The sequence below is a fragment of the Aplysia californica genome, unplaced genomic scaffold, assembly GCF_000002075.1.
Source record: "Aplysia californica isolate F4 #8 unplaced genomic scaffold, AplCal3.0 scaffold00164, whole genome shotgun sequence".
In the NCBI taxonomy this organism is placed as follows: domain Eukaryota; kingdom Metazoa; phylum Mollusca; class Gastropoda; order Aplysiida; family Aplysiidae; genus Aplysia; species Aplysia californica.
In genome coordinates, this window is record NW_004797434.1 from 115675 (window position 1) to 140768 (window position 25094).

Genomic DNA, 25094 nt, shown 5'->3' on the forward strand with positions numbered 1-25094 from the left:
ACTTTTTGTATTGTCTGTCAAACATGGGGTTGCAGCCAGTGACTGACTTTAACAAATTTGATCAAATTTTAAACAACTACAATTTTCTTAAAAATTGACGGAGAGGTTAAAGAATGGTACCAAAATGCTCAGTGGATATAGGCCTTTCAAATGGAACAGATAAATTTGGCATACAGCTAGTTTGAAAATTTAGTTTCTGGTACCTTCTCACACCTGCATTTACACTCCCAGCTCTGAAAATGTGCGGTATTTTTACTTGGTAGCAAGTATTACTTCTTAGCTTTCCATTATCTTTATATATCTCACTCGTTAAGAGACATGTCATTCTCTCATTGAAGGATGTGATAAATTTGTGATCCATTTCATTGTTCTTTCTTGTCTATAATGAAAACGATTTAGAAAGCCTTGATACTTATCAACTAGAGGGTTTGATTTGAAGTGATTCATGTAAGAAAGTGAACCCTTTAGTTTTGCTTTTACAAAAGTAAAAATAGATTGCTAATAAGATTTGAGAGTGCTTTGGTGAAGAAGGGTACTGAAAGATTATCACTTGCAGACTAGAGAATGAAGGGTTCACTAATTGTAAGCTTCCAGCTTTCAAAGGTTAGTAGCTGAATGATGCTGTTTTGGCTTTCTGGTCAAACTACTGTGCTGGGAATGCATAGCTGCCAACTTTTCAAAACCTAAAAAAACAGACTCTTAAGTATGCTGCAGGTCAAGATTGTGGGCATTGGACAAGTAACCCCTCTCCAAAGCCTTCAAACTTACTTTTGTGCATGCGATAAATTCAAACTGTTGTAAGATGACCTGCAACAATTATGTCAGAAATTGTTTAGATTTTATAAGTCTTTCCTAATAATTTTTGGGGTTCGTTCTCATATTATTTGCAGATCCTGTTTTGAAAATTCATAATTTTTCTCTAACATCGTCAAGTCTGTGAGGACTCTCTCTCTCTGTGAGAGAATAAGTATTTTCCTGTACAAAAACATGTATACTCAGACCCTCAAAAATGTACTGGTTAGATACTACATACTGGTTGACAGCTGTGGTAATGACACTGGAATTTGATTCCTGCTCGTGTTTTCTATTCAGGTTGAAGAAGCAACCCAGTCTGTAACCCAGTCCGAGGGCAGCGGGAGGACATTTCTCAGCAAGCCGGCAAGCTCATCCACGGCCGCCAGTGGTGACGAGTCCGACTAACCACCAGAACAGCTGTATTGCAATGTTTTGTCTTTTTCTGTTGGCAGAAAGAAGCTGCCTAGATGAAAACGGGGTTGGAGCGTGGTTTGTTCCTTTGTTGTTTTGGTTTGGGGTTGGGTTTTGTTTGGGGGGTTTTTTTTGGGGGGGGGAGGGGGGTTGGTACTTTTAAAAATTCCCAGCAAACCATAAAATCTCTGTCATTTCTGGGGGTGAATTGATTGATGACTTTTGTTTGATCAAAACCTTATTTCCTGCTTGGGATTTGGTAATTTGTGTTGATGGTCTATGATCCTAGCTGTAGTTTTCATCACAAACAAGCTTCTTTTCAAAATGAGTATTAATGGTGTTCAGGGGATATGTCCTTTAAGAAAGTTGTCAAGTCATTTGTAACTTCTCTTTTTTTTTTACTCCTTCTGCTTCTTAATGTTAGGCTAGGAAGTTTATAGCAAAGTTTGACAGATGTTTTCTTAGGAGATGACAAGTAGTCATGTAATCTTCCTTTTAATGAAGGCCTGGTTTCGTATTGTGAAGTGGAATTTTTGCTGATGCCCCCCCCCCAGTACCCCCAACATTAGTATTACATAGAGTGTCAGTGATGGACTTTTGTATTATTGTCAAAATGACATTCCACAGAGGGCCCAATTTTTTGAAAGCATGCACTGGTTTAATATTTCAGATCTATTTTCAATTTAATTTCTTTTGTCTGGGGACGAAATCAGTGCTCAGAAGATAGGGGTGAAAAGAATTATTGAGCCATTTACCAGTGATATGGAATGGCGTCATGGACTGTTGCGTGTGTTAAAAGATTTTAGTAATCTGTACTAAGATTGTCAGTTACAAAGTTACAAAGCTATTTTGATTTATTTCAGTGTCTTTTATCACATTGTGCAAGGAAGGTTACGGGAGATTTTGGATTTTATCATCAGCTTGTGATAAGGGTTAGCCAATAGTATTATTTGGTTGTGTTGCATCTTTTTTACCCTTAGGCAAGCCCCTTCGCTTAACTTTTTATTGTTTGTTATACTGTAACATATGGTCTGTGATGTAGAATCTTGCATAGATTTGGAGATAGTGGTGGTTTGTGTTGAAGAAATGAACACCCAAGAGGTCATAGATATGTAGTATAGAGGAGTCTGCGAACATTACGCAAGATGCTTTATCAGGTGCATGTGAGGGCTTCTATCTACAACTTGCATGGCAAAATTAGTTTCACATAATAATATTATTATTATAGGTATTTTTTTGTGATATTTGCTGCTACTGTTATAATCTCACAGTGTTCATGCACCACGAGCAAACCATAACCATCACAGGATCAGATAGTGGGCTTGCTATTCTTTGCCGTGCTTTCTCTGGTAGCCTAGGGTATATATATATTTTATGTGTATATATATATATATCCTCTTCCACTCAAGTATTCACTCTGGTGTGCTGTGCTGCCGCATCCTAAGCAATGGAGAACTAACTATCTCTGTGATCTCACAACCTCTACAGGTTTTTGTCCATGACTTTGTTCTAACCACACTGTTGAAACCTGTTATTATAATTCAGTTCCGCTCCGTGGAGGAATAGGCCATTGACATACTCATTTTTGGGTTTTTTTTATTTGATATGCATGAAGTAATAAAATACGTGGGCGAATGTGTGATTATTCGAATTGTCTCGAGAGGGTGGAAGTGTGTTTTATTGCTTTGCTCAGAGTCTGGGATATGAATGGGGAGCTTGCGCTTTCCCTGCTGTTTGATAATTTTGTGTGCAATTTCGTCCCACTTGACAATTTGCATATTTGTAAAAGACAGTAGTTTAGTCTCACACCTGCATTTACACTCCCAGCTCTGAAAATGTGCGGTATTTTTACTTGGTAGCAAGTATTACTTCTTAGCTTTCCATTATCTTTATATATCTCACTCGTTAAGAGACATGTCATTCTCTCATTGAAGGATGTGATAAATTTGTGATCCATTTCATTGTTCTTTCTTGTCTATAATGAAAACGATTTAGAAAGCCTTGATACTTAATTCAGACATGTTGTCATGTAGAGCTGTGCAGGAGTGTGTCACCAACATTATATACCACCACCTACAAATACTTGCTTTGCCTTATTCAGCGGCACAAGGAGACTTCTATCATTATGATGACACATTCCCTCTACACACATTGCTGCATGTAATTTGGCTTCTGATTTCTCGTTCTGAATATCAATACGCTCTTTACTGTGCATTTTTCTCTTCGTATTTTTGCCTTGTAAGAATGACAAGGATAGGTGGTAAAGCCTGTCTCTGAATGGTTCTTGGAGTCTACAGTCCACGAGACTTGTCTAACAGTGTAAGATAAGACGTCAGAGATTACATGAAGTGAAAGATCCTACTCATGGATGTATACGCTTCAGGTGTGATTGAAAGTAGTCTTAAATGATGGAAATTCCTTATTTATTCAGACAGTTCATGGTGATGTGCAATAAGACAACAATGAAATCCATACTATGTGATGCCAGTATTGTGATACATGTAATTATAATATAGACAGACCATTTAGCTTTTCCACATGCATGACAATTCCTTGTTTTCCTGATTTACACAGTCTACAGTTTTAAACGGTTGTGAGAATGCTTTTTTTTAAAGAATCCCCTCCGTGGCCCCTTTACCTAATACAATATGCCTACATTCCTCTTGTTTTACGCAATGAATTGTTCTGCCGGAGACATTCATGAAGGCTAATTGAGTTTGTGAGATCATTTGAGTGGGTTCACTTCACTGCCTTCCTGTTGTACAAAGGTCAGTTTTCCTGGCATGTCTAAAATCCCAACATGAATAGCAGGCTGCCACTTCTGTCTGGCAGCTTTATTCATAATTGAAAGGCAAAAACTTAGCGTTTTGCACAGCGAGATGCTCATTTCTAAAATGTGAATACCCACTTAAGAAGAAATCTTTCTTCAAGTCTTTAGATTTGCAGTTGTGAACATGACATACTTTTTTTGTTGCAAATGAATCTCACTTTTTCACTTCTTTATATTGGCCTCAATTGTGTTTATCCTTTGACTTCTTATATTTATGCATAAGGGGGCAAGTTTGTGTTTATAGGGCTACCTAATTTTGTGTTCGCTACTCCCTTGTAGATGGTGTGAACAAAGTTCACAATTTTTTTTTCTTATGAAAATTGAGAGATGAAAATTTCCTTCCTCATCCTAGCCATATGGTGTATCCAAAAGAGTGAATGTTGCACGGTTATGTATTTTGTTTTCAGTTCAAGGGAAGAACATGTTACTGTTATGGTCAAAGAGGTCACATTTTTTTTTTTTTTACAAATACAGCAATCTCTCTCGTTTTTTTGGGTTTTTTAACCTTTTGTGAGCTATAAAAAAAGCTTTAATGCTTTTGACTTTTCCACTAGAATAAAGGTAAAGTCCTCATATATATATATATATATATATATATATGCGGCACACTAAATATCTAGCCGGTCACCCTATAAAATTAGTGTTTGATGGCCACCAACCTTCCATATAATATAACTATACACATATTTTGTTGTTTACGTTCCACTGTGGTTTACCTGGAGATCTGTGAGCTGCCCTATTGTGATGTTGCATGCTTTGTTTCAGTGTCAGTGTATACATGTATAGCTGTAAATTGTACAGAAGTAGAGAGGAGATTGTCACCATAGAAGACACCTGTGTGAGTGGGGAGAAAGAAACAAGGCACTGTAAAATCCCGATTAAGCTTTCACGCCTTTGTGACGGACAGAGTGCAAAAGAGGGGAGGAAGGGATGGCATGGAATTGAGACATGTTAACTGCAGCGTGGTTGTGATTGGAAAAAGCAGTTCTTGTTCGGGTTTTTCTTTAGGCTGATGGATTTGGTCAGGTTGCCATTTCTTGGGTGTCTCATAGGCCTAGAGAGGCCATCATTATTATAAGTTTCCATCATCTTTTTCATAGCAACCCTTGTGTCAGGAAATTTTTAAGTAAAAAAAAAAAAATGTAATATGTAAATTATTGATAAAGAAAAAAAATCTTGTGTGGTCCAGATTTTTCAAGTGAACCTTACTCGCATGAAATGCACCAACATCAGTCTTTAAATCAACAGGGCTTTTGTCTTGTTTGGAAGTTCAAACTGGAACCTTTTTATAATATTTATAGAGATGAGTCTTGCAATGCATGAGGTGCAAAGGTCTTCAACATTCTAAGTATCCATCTTTTAGAAATGTTTGGATGTATTTGCCCACTACAACCTGCCAGAGTTAGTTTCTGCTGCAATTGGAGGAACTGGGTTCATCCCCGTACCAAAGACATGGACATTGTTCCACGTTGTAAGCCTTTCGAGCCCTTTCTTTTGTTCACTGGTGTCTCTGTTGTAGCTGTTATGGGCTTTGTTGTCGCATGCAGGACACCTGAGCGCGAACCTGAGTGGGGAGAAAATTTAATTTTAATGGAGTACCGGTATCTCCATCTTTCTCCTGGGATGTTGTATCCCTCTTGACTAAGGTTGGCCCTGACAGGCAGGGTTAGAAGCCTGCCTCCTAAATGATCTAAATTGTGTCAATGGGAGCGTAAAAACACCCATGGTACCTTTTTATTCTCCTTTGTTCAGTGTTATACTGCTGGTCCTCTACTAAATATATAGACTGGACTTGTTAGTTTATGTATACATTTTTTACGTACCATACATACAGATTCCGTGTGCAAGAAAATGATGAGCTCAATCAGGATTTTACAGTACAGAATGCCTAATAATTCATTAGCTTCCTCTTCTTTCCATAATCTATCACATACATGTGCTGATCTCTCTACTTTGATGAACAGCACTGTACAAAAAGTTTACATTCCTTTTACCAACTATACATTTTTCTTCTTTATTTTTTTCTTACCTTTATGTGTAGTTTGTATGAAGTTTTTATTTCAATGTAGCCTGTTTATTAGCTTATCTGATTTATTACTTCGTGTGAAGACCAATGACATCTGCATGGAGCAACAGTTGTACAAATTCTTTCATCCTCATAATTTACCCGTATTATGCAATTTTGAACTATGTGCAATAAATTTTTTTGTGTTCCTTTTGTACTCACTTCATTAATAAAATCAGCATGAAAGTATTAGAAAACAGACTCGGGTCAGGTGAAAACAGATTCCCCCTTAAAAGTAGCTGATTTGTTAACAAAGTCGTAGAAAATTGTGTATCTGTACCTACTGTAATTTAGAACTATAGAGTCAGCAATTATTCTGTCTCTCACAATTATAAACCGTTGAAGCACACTCTCTGGCCCCTCCTCCTTACGACTGTTAGGACTGTGACTCTGTTGTTTAATACTTTGAAGTTGAGAATAGGAATAAAGGTGTCAATTTATGAATGAAGGTGTTTATTGTTCTCTTTTTCACAAGATACACTACACCATTTGACAAAAACATTATGATGGAATAATGGCATCAAACACGGAAATACAAAAAAATATGCCATGACACTTGGACTTGTGTACATGCAGTATAACACGGATAGTTGGAATTCGTCGGGACCGGCCTCGGTAGTTCGAGGCATATCTTACAAAGATAAAGAAAGAAGAAAAAACCGGAACCGCAGGCACAGTCCCATGATTTTGAGTCGTCTGTGTTCGACCTATCCGTGTTATACTGTAATTGCAATGAAAGTGACAAGGAACTGGTCAAGGTCAGGATGTTTGCTGTCAGTGGAAGTATCTCGCTCGTGGCTTATGGCTTCCATAGTTTGAGCAGTCCATCCTCAGAGTACGTGCCAATCAGATTCTGATGTGGGTGGTGAGAAATCCCAATGACGTCCTTCTCATGAACCTGTACAGAAGAAAGATTCAGCTTCAGTTCAGTGCCTTTTCTTGGATTATTTAATAATAATAATAATAGATAGCATTTGTATAGCGCATATCCCCGCTCAGCAGCAGTCTCTATGTGCTTTACACTATATTATTACCCCAGCAGACCACAGAACACTCCGAAACATTCTCAGCTTCCCGGGAAGCATACAGTGCAAGCAGCCGATTAAGCGCTCAAACACTAACAAACTGACAAGATCTTTCACTGTCTATAGCCGGGTACCCATTCCCACCTGGGTGAAGTGAGGAAAATTCGTGTAAAGTGCCTTTCCGAAGGACACAACGTCGGGTCCCTGACGGGATTCGAACCCACGACCTTACGGTTGCGAGTCCGAGAGCCTAAAGGAAGAAGCCTAGCCTAGTTTCTGAAGAAGGGAGGAAGAACAGTGTCTCCTAGTAACTGTGAGACAAGCACATTTGAGTATAGATTTCCATGAGTTGAAATGATTGAAACTCCCTCTGTGCCATAGGTCCATTTATTTTCCATCCTACCTATTGGAGATGACTTTACACAAACTGCCCGAACTGTACGGTACATGAAACTAAAGTAAATTAGTCCACTAAACCGTCAGTGAACTGGAACACAACACAAACAGCAAATTCGACGGCTGCAAGATAATCTCTCTCCCACATACATCTCAGCCAATTAAGCCTGTATCTAGCACTTGTCATGATTTGCTCCTTGCCCTGCCTATCCCATCTCCCCATCATGGTCTTATGGTTTTCAGGCAGCATGTCATGACCTCAGTGCTTTCTTGTCCTATCTCCATTTTAAATAACAGTGAAAACAGTTAATAAATAACAAAGAGTGAGCTTAAGAAGAAGTCACATTTTCAATATTAGAAAGAGGAGATAGGACAAGAAAGCACGGAGCTCGCGATGTGTTGATGTTCAACTTTTTTTTTTTTTTACCTCACCAGTCAGTCCCCGGGCCAATTCGGATACTCAACAGTGCAGGCAAAATTTAATACAACCCAACCAAAAAAGCTGAAGATGAATGGATACACAAAAGTAATATTATAAAGAAGCGAACTCAAAGATGCAGATCTCCAGATAAAAACAAAGAAAACGGATGAATCTGCAGAGGAATGGTGAGATGCAAGCTGACACAATACAATGTTGTAATGTGCTGTGTTTAGGAGAAGAAAGTACAATAAAAATAACAAATATAAGTTCGTAATTCAGCTTCAAAGAATCTGACTAAATTTGATACACTGATTATGATCGAAACTATGTTGCTCCACAACAATAAACAATGTGAAACTAGCACTAGGCCTAGAAGAACGGAAGTAGAAAGCTACGGGCGGACATGCGCAAGCCACATTTTCATCTCTCTCCCGGTTCGGTGTTTTCCGCGTTTAAAAAAAAAAGTATCGCAATTTGTGACAGAGAGCGGTCCATCGGAGGAAGGAGGAAAGTAGCGGGAAAAGCTAGATAAAGCAGAGTTTCCGCTATTTAATAATAATAATAATAATAATAATGAAGATCATTTCTATAGCGCCCACTCCCGTGTAAACACAGCTCTAGGCGCTTTACATAAATGCATGTAAGAAAAATATTCATGCACGCGACACACACACACACACACACACACACACTCATATACACACAAACACACACACATATACATATACACACACACAAACACACGCATACACACTCACGAACACATAACACGCACACATGTATGCCAAACACACACACTCACACACACACACACACACGTACACACACACACACACACATTTAACGGGAAAGTGGCAGCTATGAATTTATAGAGTAGTGTTGGATTAAAACCCACATGGTAAAAGACCAAGGGGAAGACCACATGGAACCTGGAGAAGAGTAACAGTAATCGATGTACAGAAAAGTGGGAAAATATGGAATAATATCAAGAGGCTAGCCCAGGATAGGGAAAGGTGGAAAGTGTTTGTTCGTGGCCTATACCCTGACCCAGGGTGAGAAAGGCAATGATGATGATGATGATTTATAGAGTGTATTATATCCACACTCTGCCGCATGCTCTAACCACTTTACAATTATTAAAGCATCAGGTGATGTCTCCGTACAGAAGAATTAGAGAGTCAGACGAATAGCAGGACGTTCATGTAACGTCATATAGGCAACTAGGTCGGCAAACTTCTGTGGCGTCTATGGAATGCTTAAAGCTAAAATTTACGTATTTTCCTGTCACACCAGGTATGTCATAAGGCAACAAAGGGGTCAATACTGCCGTAAGCTGACAAAAAGTCTTTCTTCATAACGTCGCCAAAATTTATTATTTGCTAAATTAAAAGCCTGATCAGTTACCCCCATCATCATCATCATCCGGTACCTTGCCGACTGGCGTGGGCAATCATGGACCTCCACTTCACTCTGTCTTGCGTTGCAGAAATGGTGTCCGTTGTTCTTGCTGCTCCTAGCCATGTTGTCATATTGCCCAGTATCTTTTCCCTCTGTCTGCCTCTGCCTCTCTTTCCATCAAACTTGCCTGTTGTTACAATATTCTCCAATGCTTCTTTCCGCATGGTGTGTCTGAGGAAATTTGCCTGTCGCTTTCTTATATTCGTTACCCTACTTGTGTGTAAAAATCAAATTGAGACCGAGACTAGTTTTTAAATAAATTATAAATCAAATTTCAGAATGACTCATTTTTAAATGGATACGCTGACAACAAAACTCATTTTCTCGAAATAGCCCCGAAGAAAAAATAGCGTTTTGTCAGCATACGGCAAATTCGACTAAATGGCACGAGCTTCTCACCGTGAGAGTCCTCTCCAGTTTGCCGGTGCTGACGCTGAAGCAGTAGAGCACCATGTCCTCCCCCACACAGTAGATCCACTCGCCACGAGGGGACAGCACTGCACACACAAAGTCTCCACCTTCTCGTTTACCACTGGAGAAACTCCTCACAATCTGAACGATACAAAGAGAGGAAGAATAAAATATCATGTTACTGTTGTTCTTTGTTTAGTTTCAATAAGAGTAAGAGTTTATGGCACTTGCAACACAAATAGGTTAAATAAGTGCCGAAGATTAGAGGTGTTACTAGAGAGTACCATACAAAGAACAGAAGGAGGAAAGATAAGGATGACAGACATTTGTTAAAAAAGGAACAAACCACATTAGAGCACCCATATATGCCCTTGTGTAGTTATGTAATTTCATTTTAGAATTGAGGAACAAGAAAACAAGAAAGACCCAGGAAATTGGAAAAGCAAATTTAAAAAAAAGAAAAGTAAAACCTCTTTACAAACTAAACATTCATTTTCTTGTTTGTCTTGCAATCAGAATCTCTCTGACAGCGACATAGATACTACTATATATAGCAACAGGGCATGCAGAAGATCTCAACAATAAGTTAGGTAGCACAAAACCATCAACAACTGAAAAATTTTATTTGGCAGAAACTACAATTAACAGGCAAGAAAAGCTGGGTTCAACATTTGTGGCACAGCATAAGAATTTTATTTTGGCCTCTTTCCAAAAAGGCCCTTTTCAAGCCACAGTTGCGCACTTTGTACTAAACAGACATTCAGGAAATCGACTCTAACTACTCTTATCGCCTTCCAACACCATTCCTTCTTTCTTCAAAAGTTCTGTAAAATGAAAGGACAGTCATGGTTACAAACATTTATTTCATGTACAACTTTAAGAAAAGATAAGATAAATCATTATTGTCCAAATCCTGGCACATTTGTTTGGTGTTTCACCACGTACACCCACCCACACACACACGTGCGCATAACATACACACACCCATACACACACTTAACAACTATAGTAAACTAGAAGTAACCAACCTGTCCTTGATAATTCATGATGACTATTGTGTTGGAACGGTTGCACACGACAAACTGTTCAGCGTTACGCGGCAGAATGTGCACGCTGTGTACCGTCGTGTCTACTCCCGACACGCTGCCCAGTGACTTGAAGGTGTTCTGACATTCGGTGGTCTTCACGCTCCACACTTTGATGGTTCCATCTGAACTAGCACTGCAGGGGAACAAAATGGGGTACAAAACATTAAAATGATGAGCAGATTAACTCACTCACTGGCCATTTGAGACTAACAGGGCGCCTTGCTTTTTTATGAACATAAAAAAGAAGAAGGGGAGATAAGGACAATAGATGTGTCATAGGAAAGAAGAAGCAAACCGCACCAGAGCACCTGCCAACCACCCACTATGCCAGATTGTTTGTTTTTTTGTTTGTTACTCTCTTGTAACACCTCTAATCTTCTGGCGCTCATATGACCTTATGCAGTTGCGAGCACCGTAAAACCTCTACTAAACTAAAATCTGGCATTATTATCAAGCATGAAAATATACCCCAACAGAGTTCATCGATTGACCTTATTCCGCAAAAAAAATTTTTAAGCTCTCTTAATTCATTTGTTATACATGTCAAAATCTACTAGAATAGTTTTGTTTTTCAAAATGGATCTGGTTTCTTTCCACAAATCATCTACTGGATAAAAATACATAGAAAAAGTTTTTAAAAACCAAACCCCCCCCAGACATTGAATGTCAATAAACAACTTAAAGCAATTGTGATGGTAGACAGCTTTGGGGTAATACAGATCAGTTTTGTGTGAAAATCTTTTTTAAAAAATGCTGATTTAGGGTAGCAGGAGCATAGACAGCACTATCTGTATCATAAGTGATTGCTCTATTTGTATCTATATCACTGGTAAATCTAGACCTGGAAGAAGGCCAAACAAAAAGCAGATAAAGATGTAGATGCTTTAATTTCTATAGATATGTAGATAAGATAGGGAAACTTGATGTTGACCATCAACATCATTTAGACTGCATAGTGTAAGACTCTGCCTTACGCCAATTTGAAAAAATGACTATATGAAGGAGTTTTCCAAGGAGCAGTCAATTATTTCCATCTACAACCTAGGGGCAATCTCATCATCGGTCTCACTGTCACTATCACAAATTAGATCCTCTTTTCTCACCAGAAGTTAGAATCCTGAATGTTTGACCTCAGGAATGGCTGGTGTAGTTATCGCAACTGACAAATGTGCTGACATGGAAGTGAGAGTGTTAACAACAAACCAACGCTATGCTCCCCCCCCCCCCCTTTCTCTCACGACCTCTGCCTATTTGTGTGCTCTTGCATTTTGGTGTTTGCAAGCTAGACAAGTCATGCTGTCAAACCTTCAATTTCGAGAACAGTCAAAACATGAACAGAAAACCTTATGATTTGTTCGAGACCTTCTACTGTGAGCAGCTTGTGGGTGCTTTGAGTCACTTTGACCCTTACATTTCTTTTTATGATGTACAAATGATCCCTATCTGCCCAAAAGAAATTGTGGCCGTATTGAGCAGATTCACTCTCACTGACCATTCACCACAATTGCCAACTACATCTAAAAAATAAAACTGGGAACTAAAATGTGTATATATCGTAAATCATAAATGTCATGAAAGATAGTCGGCTGTGACATGGAACCTGTTGTTTAACTTATTAATTTGAATAAGATCCAACCTGAGAATATGATGACCATCAGGGGAAAACACAGCATCATTGACAAATGAAGTATGTCCTCTGAACTCTTTCAAAGTTTTGCCCGACTTCATCCCGTGAATTCTGAGGGGACAAGAAAAAAAAAGAGAAATAATATTAATCAGTCACACTTCAAAGAATAGATATTCCAATGAATTTACAACTAGCTCATAAGCTACTGTATACAGCGGAGCCTGCTCAAACCAAACATTGTTAATCTGAAAACAGTGGTTAACCTAAAAAAAATCTGTTTAAACTAAAAACAGTTTAACTAAAGAAATTTACACAATCCCGCAGATTTCAATTTCAGCGGCGCCTTCACTGTAAACTGATTAAGCCAGAAAAAGTGTGTCAGTATTCAAAATAGAGCTAGAGAAATAGGAGGACTTTTACACTACAGCTGGCACATACCTTATGGTCTGATCAAAAGAGGCAGTGAGAAGCTGGCTGTTGTCTCGAGCAAAATTCACACACGTCACACCTTTGCCATGAGCCTTGTCAAATTTCCTCAAACACTGACCGGTGACAATCTTCCAAACCTGTCCATGACCAAGAGAACATGATATGCACGTGGTAATAAGAAATGTACAGCAAACTGGAAGAAGAAAAAAAAACCTTCAGAAAAACTACGGTACATGATTTTCCCGAGATGAGCGAAAGCTTTAATTGGTGGACAAGTTTTCCATTTGCACCCAACATTTAATTTGATAAACAACATAAAGTAAAATACAAGGACTCTGGAAAGTAATTTACCCATAGGTATGATTCAGCAAGGACTCAAAATTGGTTAGAACCTATAGATTGAACAGAAATTCACAGATTATTCATATATAAAACAAACATGTAAGTAGAATAAAAACAGAAAGAGGGGACAGTGTAGCATGTTTACAGCACAAAAAGATTCTTATCTACACTCTCTATAATGCAACGGAAAATTCATTTGACTCAGTCTGTGCTTTTGCAAATGAGAAAGCCCATTCCACCAAAACTTTGGTTCTGGTATAGAGATCTTGAAAACCAGATGGTGTCAAAATGTCAAAATGTCCACAGAACAATAAAATACAAAATATTGAGATCAACATAAGACAAAATCAAGAGAATAACAGAAGAAAAAGTGATGAAATTTGAAATAAATCATCTCCATAGAGTGAACTCCCAACTGACTTTGATCTTCCCATCCTGTGCACCGGTAGCTAACATCTCCGAGTCTCTGCTGAAGCTCATACAGAGGACTGCCTCATCCATCATCATGAAGTTGTCCTGAGGGAGAAATTGTTACATCTATTTTAAAAAATGCCTCTCAAATTATGCTATTAAGTATATCACACAAAAATATTTTCCAGTGCATCTAACTGCTGCACAAAACTCCCCCCCCCCCCCCCCCCCCCATGAAAAAGGGACAAAACTGACCTTATTCTTTGTTTTAATCTGTCTCGTAGGGAACTACCGCCTAATAAAGATCAATTATTTTGTTAAAAGCTCACTTATTGCGCAATAATTCATCCTCAATATTCAGAACTTTGGTAAGATGCATCCATGGAGGTCTGAGCTTAGAGGGACAACTGGAAAATGTCTTTGAGTGAAAATACTGAACTGAACTTTTTTTTATTCCTCTGAACTGAGATTGAACTATATAGAGCATACGTCAACTTAACTTCAAAATCTACAAGCAACAGCGCAGTACTGACCGCTATTTGCATGTCATAAGCATATTTTAATCTCTAAATTTAAATCAAAACATATTTTCAAAAGGAATCTTTTTTAGATTCATTGAAGAAGAAAGTAAAGACATAAGTAGGCATTACTGCTGTAATAAAGTCTCAGACAAAGATTGAGTGAACGTAAGACAGGAACATAACAGCCACTCATTAAGATCTGATAGCATGATTAAGGCTCTACTTTCAAATTCCACCCAAAATGAGAACAAGATAAGTAACATACACACCTGTGCCTGGTATCTGAGATCTTTTCGAATTTTGCCAGTGGTGAAATTCCAGACTTCCACAAACCCATCCACTGAGCCTGTGACCAGGTACTGTCCATCTGGTGAGAATCTTGCACACTCCACATGAGCTTTGTTACCAAACTACAGTTTAAAAAAGAGAGAGAGAGAGAGATCAAAATTGATTGTAAAGGTTACATGAAACCCCACAACAATATCCTTGAAAAAGGAACCACATAAAAGTAGATGAAAGTATATTTATACACACTGGGATTTGTGGCCAGCCATGTTATGTAATAGAAGCTAACAACAGAATTTGTCCTTGTTTTCTTGTTTACTCCTAAGCTATAAATCAACAAGTAAAATTCTCTTTCTGAGAAAAAAATAACGTCAATACAATCGATATATTTTAGAAGCTGGTCCAAAAAGCTTGTCGTTACACAGTACGTCACAGGTGAAAAGCAAGAGCTTTTAACTACAACCTCTTACACTACAATTTATTTGACCATTCTAACTCTAAATATCTGGTTATATTTGATATATTTCTTGTTTGAGAAAACAGTGCAACCACCAACACCTGAATCAAACTGGAAATATATAAGACGAGATGTAAAAACAATAAAACTTTTTTTTCTCCCTCATACACTACTCCTTTTCAACTGGAAATAAAATCTTAATAACAAACATTGGGTCAAAGTAACTTTACAGATCGAAGAAAATAGTACACCTTGTCAACTACAGGGTGCAGAGGCACGTATAAAGTTCTGTCTTGTGCAGTTGAACTGGTTCTCTTGTTAATATGAAAAGTTTTTTCTTCTGTGTATGAGGTTTCACTCTCGGTAATCATGTCATTGACGAACAGCGCTCTGAGCTTATACTTGTACGGCTTAGAGCACTGCATAGATGCAATCTATCATTATTATTATCAAAGCTGAGATTTATAATATATGACTTTATCATTATGTAAGTTCTCTAACAATGCAAAATTGTAAAATATCCTGAAAAAATATCAATGGCCCCTACCTTGATCTGTCGACTCATTTGGGTTGGATATTTTTCTTCTTCCTGCTCTTTGACAGCTGCTTTACCCCTGAACACATCAATGGTGGTACCTGAAAGAAGAAACGAAAAATGAACAACAAGTTCTTCGGACAACTGAAGATCAAGTACCAGGAAGAATGATAAGTGACTCTAGTAAGTTTCAGTAAGAGTTTTACAACACCTACGAGCAAGACCAACAGGTCATATCAGTGCCAAAGATTAGAGGTGTTACTAGAAAGTAACATGATGTACAAAGAAAAGAATGAGGAGAGATAAGGATGGTACCATGTTTAATAGGAAAGAAGGAGCAATCCACACGGGTCAACCATCTACGACTCATGTCAAGAAGTAGAGAATTTGACAAGTTGCTGATGCAAACACAAACAAACTGACAAGATCTTTTGCTGTCTGTAGCCGAGTACCCATTCCCACCTGGGTGAAGTGAGGAAACTTCGGGTAAAGTGCCTTTCCCAAGGACACAACGTAGGGCCACAGATGTGATTTGAACTCGCAACCTCCGAGAGCCCAACCACTACGCCACCGACGAAGAAGAAGAAGAAGAAAAGTGTCTGTCTCACCTGGTGGCAGGAGTCCCTGGTGTTGCTGCCACTTCAGGGACTGGCCCAGCAGAGCCAACAGTCTGGACGGAGGCACAACGTTCACCTCGCCGGACAGAGCCTGAGCAATGGCCGCCCGACGTTTCTCTTTCGTCTGACCTTCTGGATAAGCCTAGGGAAAAAAACAAGTTTAATTGAATTTCTCTCTTACTCTTTACACTTGATAAATTTTGAACATATCAGTTATCTTGCAATCACTCCATATAAGACATATTTCTCCCTGTGAGATGAATAAAGATTACTTACTTTTACTTTTTTCTTCCTCTGGTATCTTTAGGATGTCGAGGGGATGTGCAGGTTAAATAAAGATTGTCATTGTTAGTGCACAGCTACGAAGCTGAAAAAATTACTTCAAAAGTTAACCGAGGTTTAGACTTAAGACTGCTCTAATGTTTACAACTAAAAACACATCATTTGATTCCTATTCTCCAAATGTTCATGCTACATATAATTCATCCAAAATTTGTAAAAGAACTTTATATGTTTCAGTACATATTTATATTTTTGTTTTCTGCAGCTTGAACTTATTTCGATGTAAAAAAATACCATCCATCCATGACTTGCCTGGGGATGGAATGCTTTTGAAAAGCAATCTATTAGACTTTGAAATATGACACAATGTGGCTGCAGAAATATAAAATAAAAATTTTGTCTTTGACCCCTACCATAAATTAGCCATTTTGAGATAAAAGATATCAAGGACTACTCATTTGTCTTACATTCTTATAATATTATTTCCAATGACAGAGCTTAACACATTTACTGCAAGAGCAGCAGCTTTGAGAAATAAAGCAATTGGAAAGGCAGTTAAAATAAATAAAAAGGTACTTACCTCTCTGGGATCAAAATAAGACCTAGCCAACATGTTCTCCAAATGTATGTATCGGTCTGGCTGACTCTGCTTCATCATAATCATGGGATCTGTCTGTCTCAACAGAGAACGAGCTGCCCCAAGCTCACGCAGTTCGATGAGCTCCAACACAATCTAAAGACGAGAGAAAATTGCAAAAGACATTGAATAACTGTTGTTGTACTTAAAAGAGTCATCACCATGAGCTGCCAGGTCTGAAGCAGAAACTGGTTAGTATGGTTCACCATTCATTTCTTTGCTTTGAAGCTTCCAAAAAACCTGTATAGCTGAAATTGTCTAAGACAGCCACCCATTGTCGAGGAGAAAAGTGGCTGCCTTAGACAGGTGACATCTTACACAAATGTCATTATAGGTTGAAAAAAATGCAAGGAGGGAAATGGGAAGAGGCCATATGTACAGGTGATTGTTTTATTCAGGTGGCCGTTAGAACAAGCGCAACAGTATTTGTATGTATGTATGTAGTATAGGGTTTTACGGCGCTCGCAACTGCTAAGGTCATATGAGCGCGCGAAACACAAGTTGTTTACTTTCGCAAAACAACAGTATTTATACTATCCTGGTCTAACTCAACTACAACAATATATGAAGCGTACCCTTCACTACAAAGCACATTTTTCTTGGTTCCAATACACTGGAAAGTTTACCTGCACTGTTTTTACCACAACAAACAAGTATCTGGCCTAGAGAAAGTACATTATACCAAAGCTATGCTGAGCACACAAGCACCACTAACTTGTTTGTACCATACAATCATAACAACATGAACAAAATCACACACCTTGTATTAGTACGAGTTTTACGGCACTTGCAACACAATAAGGTCATATAAGTGCTGAAGATTAGAGGTGTTACAAGAGAGTAACAAACACAAAAAAGAAGGAGGGGAGATAAAGATGACAGATGTTTGATAGGAAAGAAGGAGCAAACCACACCAGAGCACCCACCTACCACCCACAATCACACACCTACTCAAACACAAAATCCCATAGATTCAACCCTTTTTTAGTATTTCATATCACAAGACAGGACATAATCGTCTGAATACAAGACTTATTGGAATAGAAAAAGAAAAAGAGAACAGGACGGTACTCAAATGGGGCTTCAAGCCAGAAACTTACCTGTCCATAGAGGTCTACCAGTGTGTTATCCGGCAACTTGAGAGTCTGAATGGCTTGGAGAACGCTGTCCCAGTGCCCAGCTGTGATGTCCGAGATGAAACTGTCCACAGACTCCACAGTGTTCAAGGAGATTCCACTCTCTTCCTGATGGTCACAAAAACAAAACAAAATCTCTTAGCACTGTGCTACATCAGTACCAATACATCATAAGATGGCAATCTGAGACTTTTTGACTACCACAGTTGTGTAGACTATTACACATGAGATAATGAGAATCAATAGACTCAGTCCAAGGAGGGAAAAGTGTGGCGAATGATCACACACCATATATAGAAAATGACAGAAAAGTAAACACTGTATCTCGTGTGGATGGGAATGTTGTATTTAATTCAGTTCCATTCATACATTCCATTTATTTATTATTAGATTCATTCTACCAGAGAAAGACACGATGAAAATTCTTATTAAATAAAATAACAAGACATTGACAGTATTTCCTCAAAATATGTAGTCCTACTTGTCCTATTCAGAAGAAACACTAGTCAAAAATTAGCTTTCATAATGCAGCAACACACACTGCTGAAAAAAACTTTGAATGTAACAGTTTAAAACAGAGCAAATCACCCTTTATGATTGACAAAGAATAGCCTGTCCTATATACAACTATGCTTGCTCCACAGGGGCTTCATGGAGAGTTGGTGGTTACACAAAAACCAATAACCAAGCAGACAGTACAGTAAACATGGTTCACACCAAAAAATCAGTGCAAGAAGTGGCAGCAAGATATAGCAAAGAAGGGAAATCAGTAAGGTTTGTTTGTATCCTTTCAAAAAAGCAAGACAGACTAACCCAAGATCAAAAGCAAAGAGAAGCAGCACCTAGCAATGGTGCTGGTGCCTTGCTGAATTGCAGTTTCCATAACATAAATATCCCAATGTTGTACCAGTGGATATAAAAGATGCCTATAACGAGTATAAATTTTTCAAAAAACAACAAATGTGAAGGCTTCAAAAATAATTTTGTTTGTGTCTGGCATGAAGTTAGAACTTTGAAGATTTTTGTTCCAAGGAACCACTGTAAAACAAAAGGGGAATCATGATCATGCTAGTTGCAATGACAAGAAAAGAAGAAGATAAGTTGTACTGAGGCAAATCTCAATGAAAAACAAATCCACAGTAAATTTGTAAACCAACATTTAGAAATAGCTTAAAGTCATTTCCTTAAATAAATATCCAAATTCAAACCCCTCAAACACACAGTGTCATAAATGAGTCATTTTTCAACAGCATTTATTTCTAAAAAAATAGCTACAACAGATCTTACCTGCAAACATGCTAGTGTCCTCAGCAAGTTGTTCTCTTTCAGGTACTGCTCAATGAGACGAACAACACTAAAACAAGAAGAAGAAATTCAGAAAATGTAACACCTTCATTTCTTTAACAAAATACAGTCAAATTTGTGTAAGATGGCCAGCCATTGTCCAGGAGAAAAGTGGTTGTCTTTGACAGTTGGATGTCTTACACAGTGTCATTTTAATGTAAAAAATGCAGGGGGGGGGGAGGGGATGGGAAGTGGCAGTTTGCACACTTGATTGTCATATAAAAATACAGATGGCTGTTATAGCAGATTCAACATATGTATATAAAGTCAAAGTCTGCTTACTACTACATGATTCAATAAGACACTGTGACATAAACAAAATAATCATCCTCTCCAGCAACGATTAGGAAAAGAATCCTTAATGGACATATTTAGTATCTGGAATTACAAACTATGTACAGCATGCCTATTTCAGAATCCCAAAAGGAGTATGTATTCTATTCTGAGCAGTCCTCGGGACAGCATAAAGTTAGCACACTGAAAAAGTGCAACAATGGCACCCTGAAAATGTCTCTGAAGGGCTTCAACATTTATCCCATGACATGGCCATGACAATCATGACATGATAGAGCTTAGCTCCTGACAGACCCAGCCAGAGAGCAGTAATCATAGATGGAAGCAAATCATATGATGAGGCTTCTCAATTTGGAAATGCTGGAGTCAAGAGGAAATCCAGCAAGCTGCCCACTTCCCTTCCACACATGTGGAAATGAAGCTTGTAAACGCTCAAAATGTGACAAACTCTTGTCTGCCAGAATAAGTCTCATTGACCATAGCAGAAGGCACAAGTCACCTTAATCCTTGTCCTTTGTTGAGGTTGTTTCAGAATGCTCTCAGGTCTGCTGGGGTTATAGTATAGATTGTGAAGCACATAGAGCCTGCTGTTGAGCGGGGATTTGTGCTATACAAATGCATTCTATTATTATTAAAACTTAGGACTTGGGTTAATGACCTGAACTGTTTAGGTACTTCAGCTTCAGTCACTTTGTAACTAAAGACTCTCAGTCTTGTCTTTACCTTTACTTCATTATCAAGTTATTAATCCTTAAGTACACATAGTACAGTAAGTTTATCAAATTTAGCTCTTTTTAGTATTCATTTTAGTAGGGGGCTTTCGAGGTTGCCTCTCATTCAATGATTCAAGGGATAATCCGGTTTTGGCCCCAACGATGATAACTATGAAGTGTGGGTTTTGGCTCCACCGACGAATACTTTTGATTCTAAACAATTACTTTTCTATATATGATGTTCGATGCGCAGCAAGCGTGAGATACCAAGCCTTGCAAACATCAAATATGGTTAAATTCAGGCTCTCCTGAAACCCCCCATATTTTTATTAGATGAGGGGGACAAGCCATCCTGAAAGCCTCCTTGTTAAAAACAAGTGAAATATTACTGATTATTTTGTACTGAAGAATGGAAGCAGCGCATTTCTTTTACTCTCTTTCGAATAAAAAATGTGATACCGAGTATTTAAGTCAGTATTAAAATCCAGTACTGGGGGGGGGGGGAGAGGAGGGGCAACACCAGAGCATGCCTCATTAAATAGCCATGGATCATTTTCTCCTTTCGCCTCCTTTCCTGCTCTCTCTCTGATCATGTTCTGTCATCTGCTTTCATCTCCACTTTCTCCCCCCCCCCCTCCACTGCCTGGGCTCCTGTACTCCTGACTTTTTTCTACTACTACTGGCTCCTTCACTGTTGTCTTTCAGTCACACCCCTGATTTTAACTCCTGTCCTGCGTCTGTGCCGAGATGCAAGTATATCAGTAAATTCTTACCACAGACGTTCCCGGCGGGCTGCCAGGGTCACTCAGCGTGTACTGTTAGTGTACAGCGAACAGCCCTGGAAACGTGTGTTTTCGCCGTGAATACCGAGGGGGTGTGTTAATCAATGATGAAAATAACGCTTTATCGTTTATAGCTTTCTATTAATAAAGCGTTTCAAACACATGAATAACCCCCTCTTATAAGCTGCTAACATTTTTTATAAGACATTACAAGTAGTTACGCCCATTCGAAATTAAACGCTCTTGTTGCTACGAATGATCTGGGGTTTAAAAGGAAATATATAATAAAGGTCAATTTCCAAATGTTTTGTTCACAAATTGTTTTTTTTACAACCCGCGGTGAGAATAGCGCAGGCGAGCCTCCCGGTGCGTGTTCACTCTGGTACCAGAGTAGCGTTCACCGTGATACTGGTGTGAACAAACGTCCCAGCGCTCTTGTGTTGAAAGCGTGAAATTATGTCTGCGAGCAGTGAGAGAGAGGGGGGAAGGAGAGAGAAAGAGAGAGAGAGAGAGAGAGAGAGAGAGAAAGAGAGAGAGAGAGAGAGAGAGAGAGAGAGAGAGAGAGAGAGAGAGAGAGAGAGAGAGAGAGAGAAAGTTGAGAGAGAGAGAGGAGTAGTGATAAATTCAGAGCAAAACAAAACGGCTACCGGCATAGTTTGGCTCCATTCGAAAAGTGTAATAGCCATAGCATCTTTGTTCATGACCAGAGTAGTTTACTTTGTGCTATAACATCATTTTTTTCTTTGTTTTTGTCAATTTGATCATCTATACCGATAGAGAGTATTCAGAAAAAGAGATAGAGAGAGAGAGGAGTAGTGAGAACTTCCGGGCAAAACAAAATGACGACTGACATAGTTCGGCTCGATCCAAAAGTGAAATAGGCGTAGCATCTTTGTAGATGACCAATTAGTTTACTTTTGAGCAATAACATTTTTTTCTTTGTTTTTGTCAATTTGACCATCCACACCGATAGACAATATTCAGCTTATAACTTCATTATTTTTCAAGATAAAACAACAAACCATGCATCAATGAACTGGTAATTGAATACAGAAAACAAATCTAGGAAAAATTTTCATGACTGTATTTGGACTTATATTTCACTGTTCGTTTGTCAGTCTGTTTTTGTCTGTGAGTTACTCCCGGGGGGTTACAGTCAAATTCCTCTTGGTGTGATAAAGTTTAAAACAGCAAGGGACACACAGGGCTACATCACATTTCTTGCACTGGTAGTCAGTCTGTTTTCTCTTGAATCCAGTCTTGTCTGCCCTATTTTCATAGCACACAGAACAGTTTCACATTGGGTGTTGCCGCTAGAAATCTCCTCATTTCATCCAGGGTTACGTCTTCCCATTCTTTGAGCCGCGAGTGCCCGGGTAAGTCATAGGTAACATCCAACTTGCTTGCTGCAAAAGCATTGGTTTGATCAACCCACAGTCCTATAATATTATCATTTACAAAGAGCTGGAAGAAATCTATGGGCTGGGGATTCTCAGGAAGATCCACTAAGAGTCTTGGTGTGCCAAAAAAAGGCTCTACAATAGGAGCAGAAGTTTCACGAACCCAGTTATTTTGTAGATCTGAACCTAGATCAATTTCTCGATCCCCGGGAGTTTGAACCACTGGTTCCCGATCACCTACTTCTCCCCTAAACACAGTTTGAGCATCAGGAATAATATCATCACCTTCACTGTCATTACCATCCTCATAAAATGCACCAAAGAGGTTTCGAAAGTTAAAATTCGCTGCCATTTTCCATCAGCTGTGACGAAAAGTAAACCAGAGTAGTAAACTAGTCAATGTACTTTCGATTTTGGCTCTAGCTTTCACTTCCGAGCAGAAACTACTAAGAAAATCTTCTTGGAATGAACTTCAAGTTAGTTTAATCCATTTCCTGTGGCTCCGTACACAAAACCCGGTCGCAAGTGCACACGTGTGTTATCGCGACTAGTCGCGATAGCCTCTGAACGACTGCCGTGGCCATCGCGACTATGGCCTTGCGAAGGGTTAAATTTATTCTCACCCGGGGTAAGAATAGCCACTTCCTTCCTATATATTATGGAAAACATAAATGCGGCACCCAGGGGACGAGGATTAAGATAAGAAGAGGGTAAGATATAATATACCTCAGGGGACAAGGATTAAGATAAGAAGAGGGTAAGATATAATATACCTCGCCTTCTCGGAAAAGCAACAAAAAAAATCTTGGAGGTCCTGTGCGCAAGTTGTGCATGTTAAAGTCCCTTGGTGGTCCTAAAATCAATCGTCCTCTAAGAGTACAGAAGGCTTCGGCTGTCACCTGTATAATATTCCAAATTAATTCCTACCAAACTGAAAAGTGGAGTAAAACACTTAACCCTCGTCCCGCGGGGCCGGGATAATGTTGCCAGATAAGCCTATTTCGGCACCTCGCCAGCGTTCTGGTCCTACGTCAGTCTGGCCCCTGGCTCAGCGCACGCGCGCCAAGCATCATCTCCCTTCAATTCGGGTCCCGCGTCGGATCTGCATTCACACAGCTCAAGTGTGTGTGCATCAGTCTGCTTCAAGAGGAGTATGTGTGCGTTTGTGGCTTTCTTCTAGAACCGCCTGCGTTGGTTTGTAACCGAGGCATACGTCTCATTCAAAACAAGTCAAGTAGGTAGCTCTAGATGTTCGTCCAATGAAATTATATAGAACAAATTGACCCAGACATGAGGAGCTTGAAAGGATAGTCAGGAAACAAGACTTTCATTTTTCTATACACAAAATCTTTCAAATGAGCTTGATTTTGTATGAAATGATAACTACCTGATAAAAAATAAGAGCTTGTTTGATAATTTTGAATACCATTGAGCAGGTACAAAGAACAATTTGAGTGCAAAACATTCAGAAATTGACCTTTATTATCCCCTTTCGAACCCCAGGTCATTCATAACAACAAGAGCGTCAAGAAAGGTATTCGAATGGGCGTAACTACTCCTAATGTTTATCAGCTTTATATGAGAGGGGGTTATTCATGTGTTTGTAACACTACTTTATATAAAGCTATGAAAGATAGAGCGTTATTTTCGGAAGGACTTCCGTAACGAGCGACCACCCCATCAAACACAATAAAGAAGAGGCCTAACCCTAACCCTACCCCTAGATCTACCCCTACCCCTCAATTCTGCTCTAATCTGTCTCATAGTGGTTGCTCATTAAGAAAGTCTTCTCTTATTTTTCATCATTGATTAACACACTCCCACGGTATTCATGGCGAAAACACACATTTCCAGGGGCGCACGCTGTGAACCAACAGTACACACTGAGTGACCCCGGCGGCCTGCCCGGAACGTCTGGCGTAATCAGTTGCTGATAAGATTCGCATCTCAGCACAGACGAAGGACAAGAGAGTTAAAATCTAGATCTAGGATCTGCCAAAACAAAAACAAAACTCAAAATACAAAACAAAACAAGTCCAAGAAACCGGTGATCTTATACTTTAGCATGTTAAATTCTTCAATTGATTTTATTCCCTTTTCCGTAACCAGCGACCACTTTAAAACAAGATCTATCAAATCTAGATTATACTCACAATAGCTTCCAAAATCATGATGATTTGGAAGACCGAAAACCCCGGGTGAGAATAGTGCAGGCGAGTCTTTTGGCTATTCTCACCCGGTGCGCGTTCACCGTTATAGCCTAGATCTAGGCCAACCAATTTTGCGTGGAAAGTTCACCCTAACAGTATTCAGAAAGAGACAGAGAGAGAGAGAGAGAGGGGAGGAGTAGATCTTGCGAGAACTTCCGGGCAAAACAAAATG

General features: G+C 39.0%; 2 protein-coding genes across 13 annotated transcripts in view; one reads left to right on the forward strand and one right to left on the reverse strand.

Moving 5' to 3' along the window:
* LOC101845091 (calcium-dependent secretion activator 1) overlaps window positions 1-6543 on the forward strand; it is a 56643-nt gene extending 50100 nt beyond the window's left edge. For 11 of the 12 annotated variants that reach the window (XM_035969633.1, XM_035969635.1, XM_035969637.1 and 8 more), the window contains one exon: window positions 1093-1426. In XM_035969633.1, coding sequence (XP_035825526.1) covers window positions 1093-1200 — 108 coding nt within the window. In that variant the 3' untranslated portion in view covers window positions 1201-1426. Of the gene's footprint in view, window positions 1-1092 lie in introns of all 12 variants that reach the window. The other variant, XM_035969629.1, reaches the window with a different exon arrangement.
* Window positions 6538-25094, reverse strand: part of LOC101864615 (WD40 repeat-containing protein SMU1) — a 20966-nt gene continuing 2409 nt past the window's right edge. The window contains exons 2-13 of the mRNA XM_005097784.3: window positions 19467-19533; window positions 18144-18287; window positions 16987-17139; window positions 16116-16266; window positions 15520-15608; window positions 14500-14640; window positions 13719-13814; window positions 12966-13093; window positions 12537-12638; window positions 10841-11033; window positions 9801-9953; window positions 6538-6999 (exon numbers count right to left, since the gene is read on the reverse strand). Of these exons, the coding sequence (XP_005097841.1) occupies window positions 6901-6999; window positions 9801-9953; window positions 10841-11033; window positions 12537-12638; window positions 12966-13093; window positions 13719-13814; window positions 14500-14640; window positions 15520-15608; window positions 16116-16266; window positions 16987-17139; window positions 18144-18287; window positions 19467-19533 (1516 nt within the window). The 3' untranslated portion in view covers window positions 6538-6900. The remainder of the gene's footprint in view (window positions 7000-9800; window positions 9954-10840; window positions 11034-12536; window positions 12639-12965; window positions 13094-13718; window positions 13815-14499; window positions 14641-15519; window positions 15609-16115; window positions 16267-16986; window positions 17140-18143; window positions 18288-19466; window positions 19534-25094) is intronic.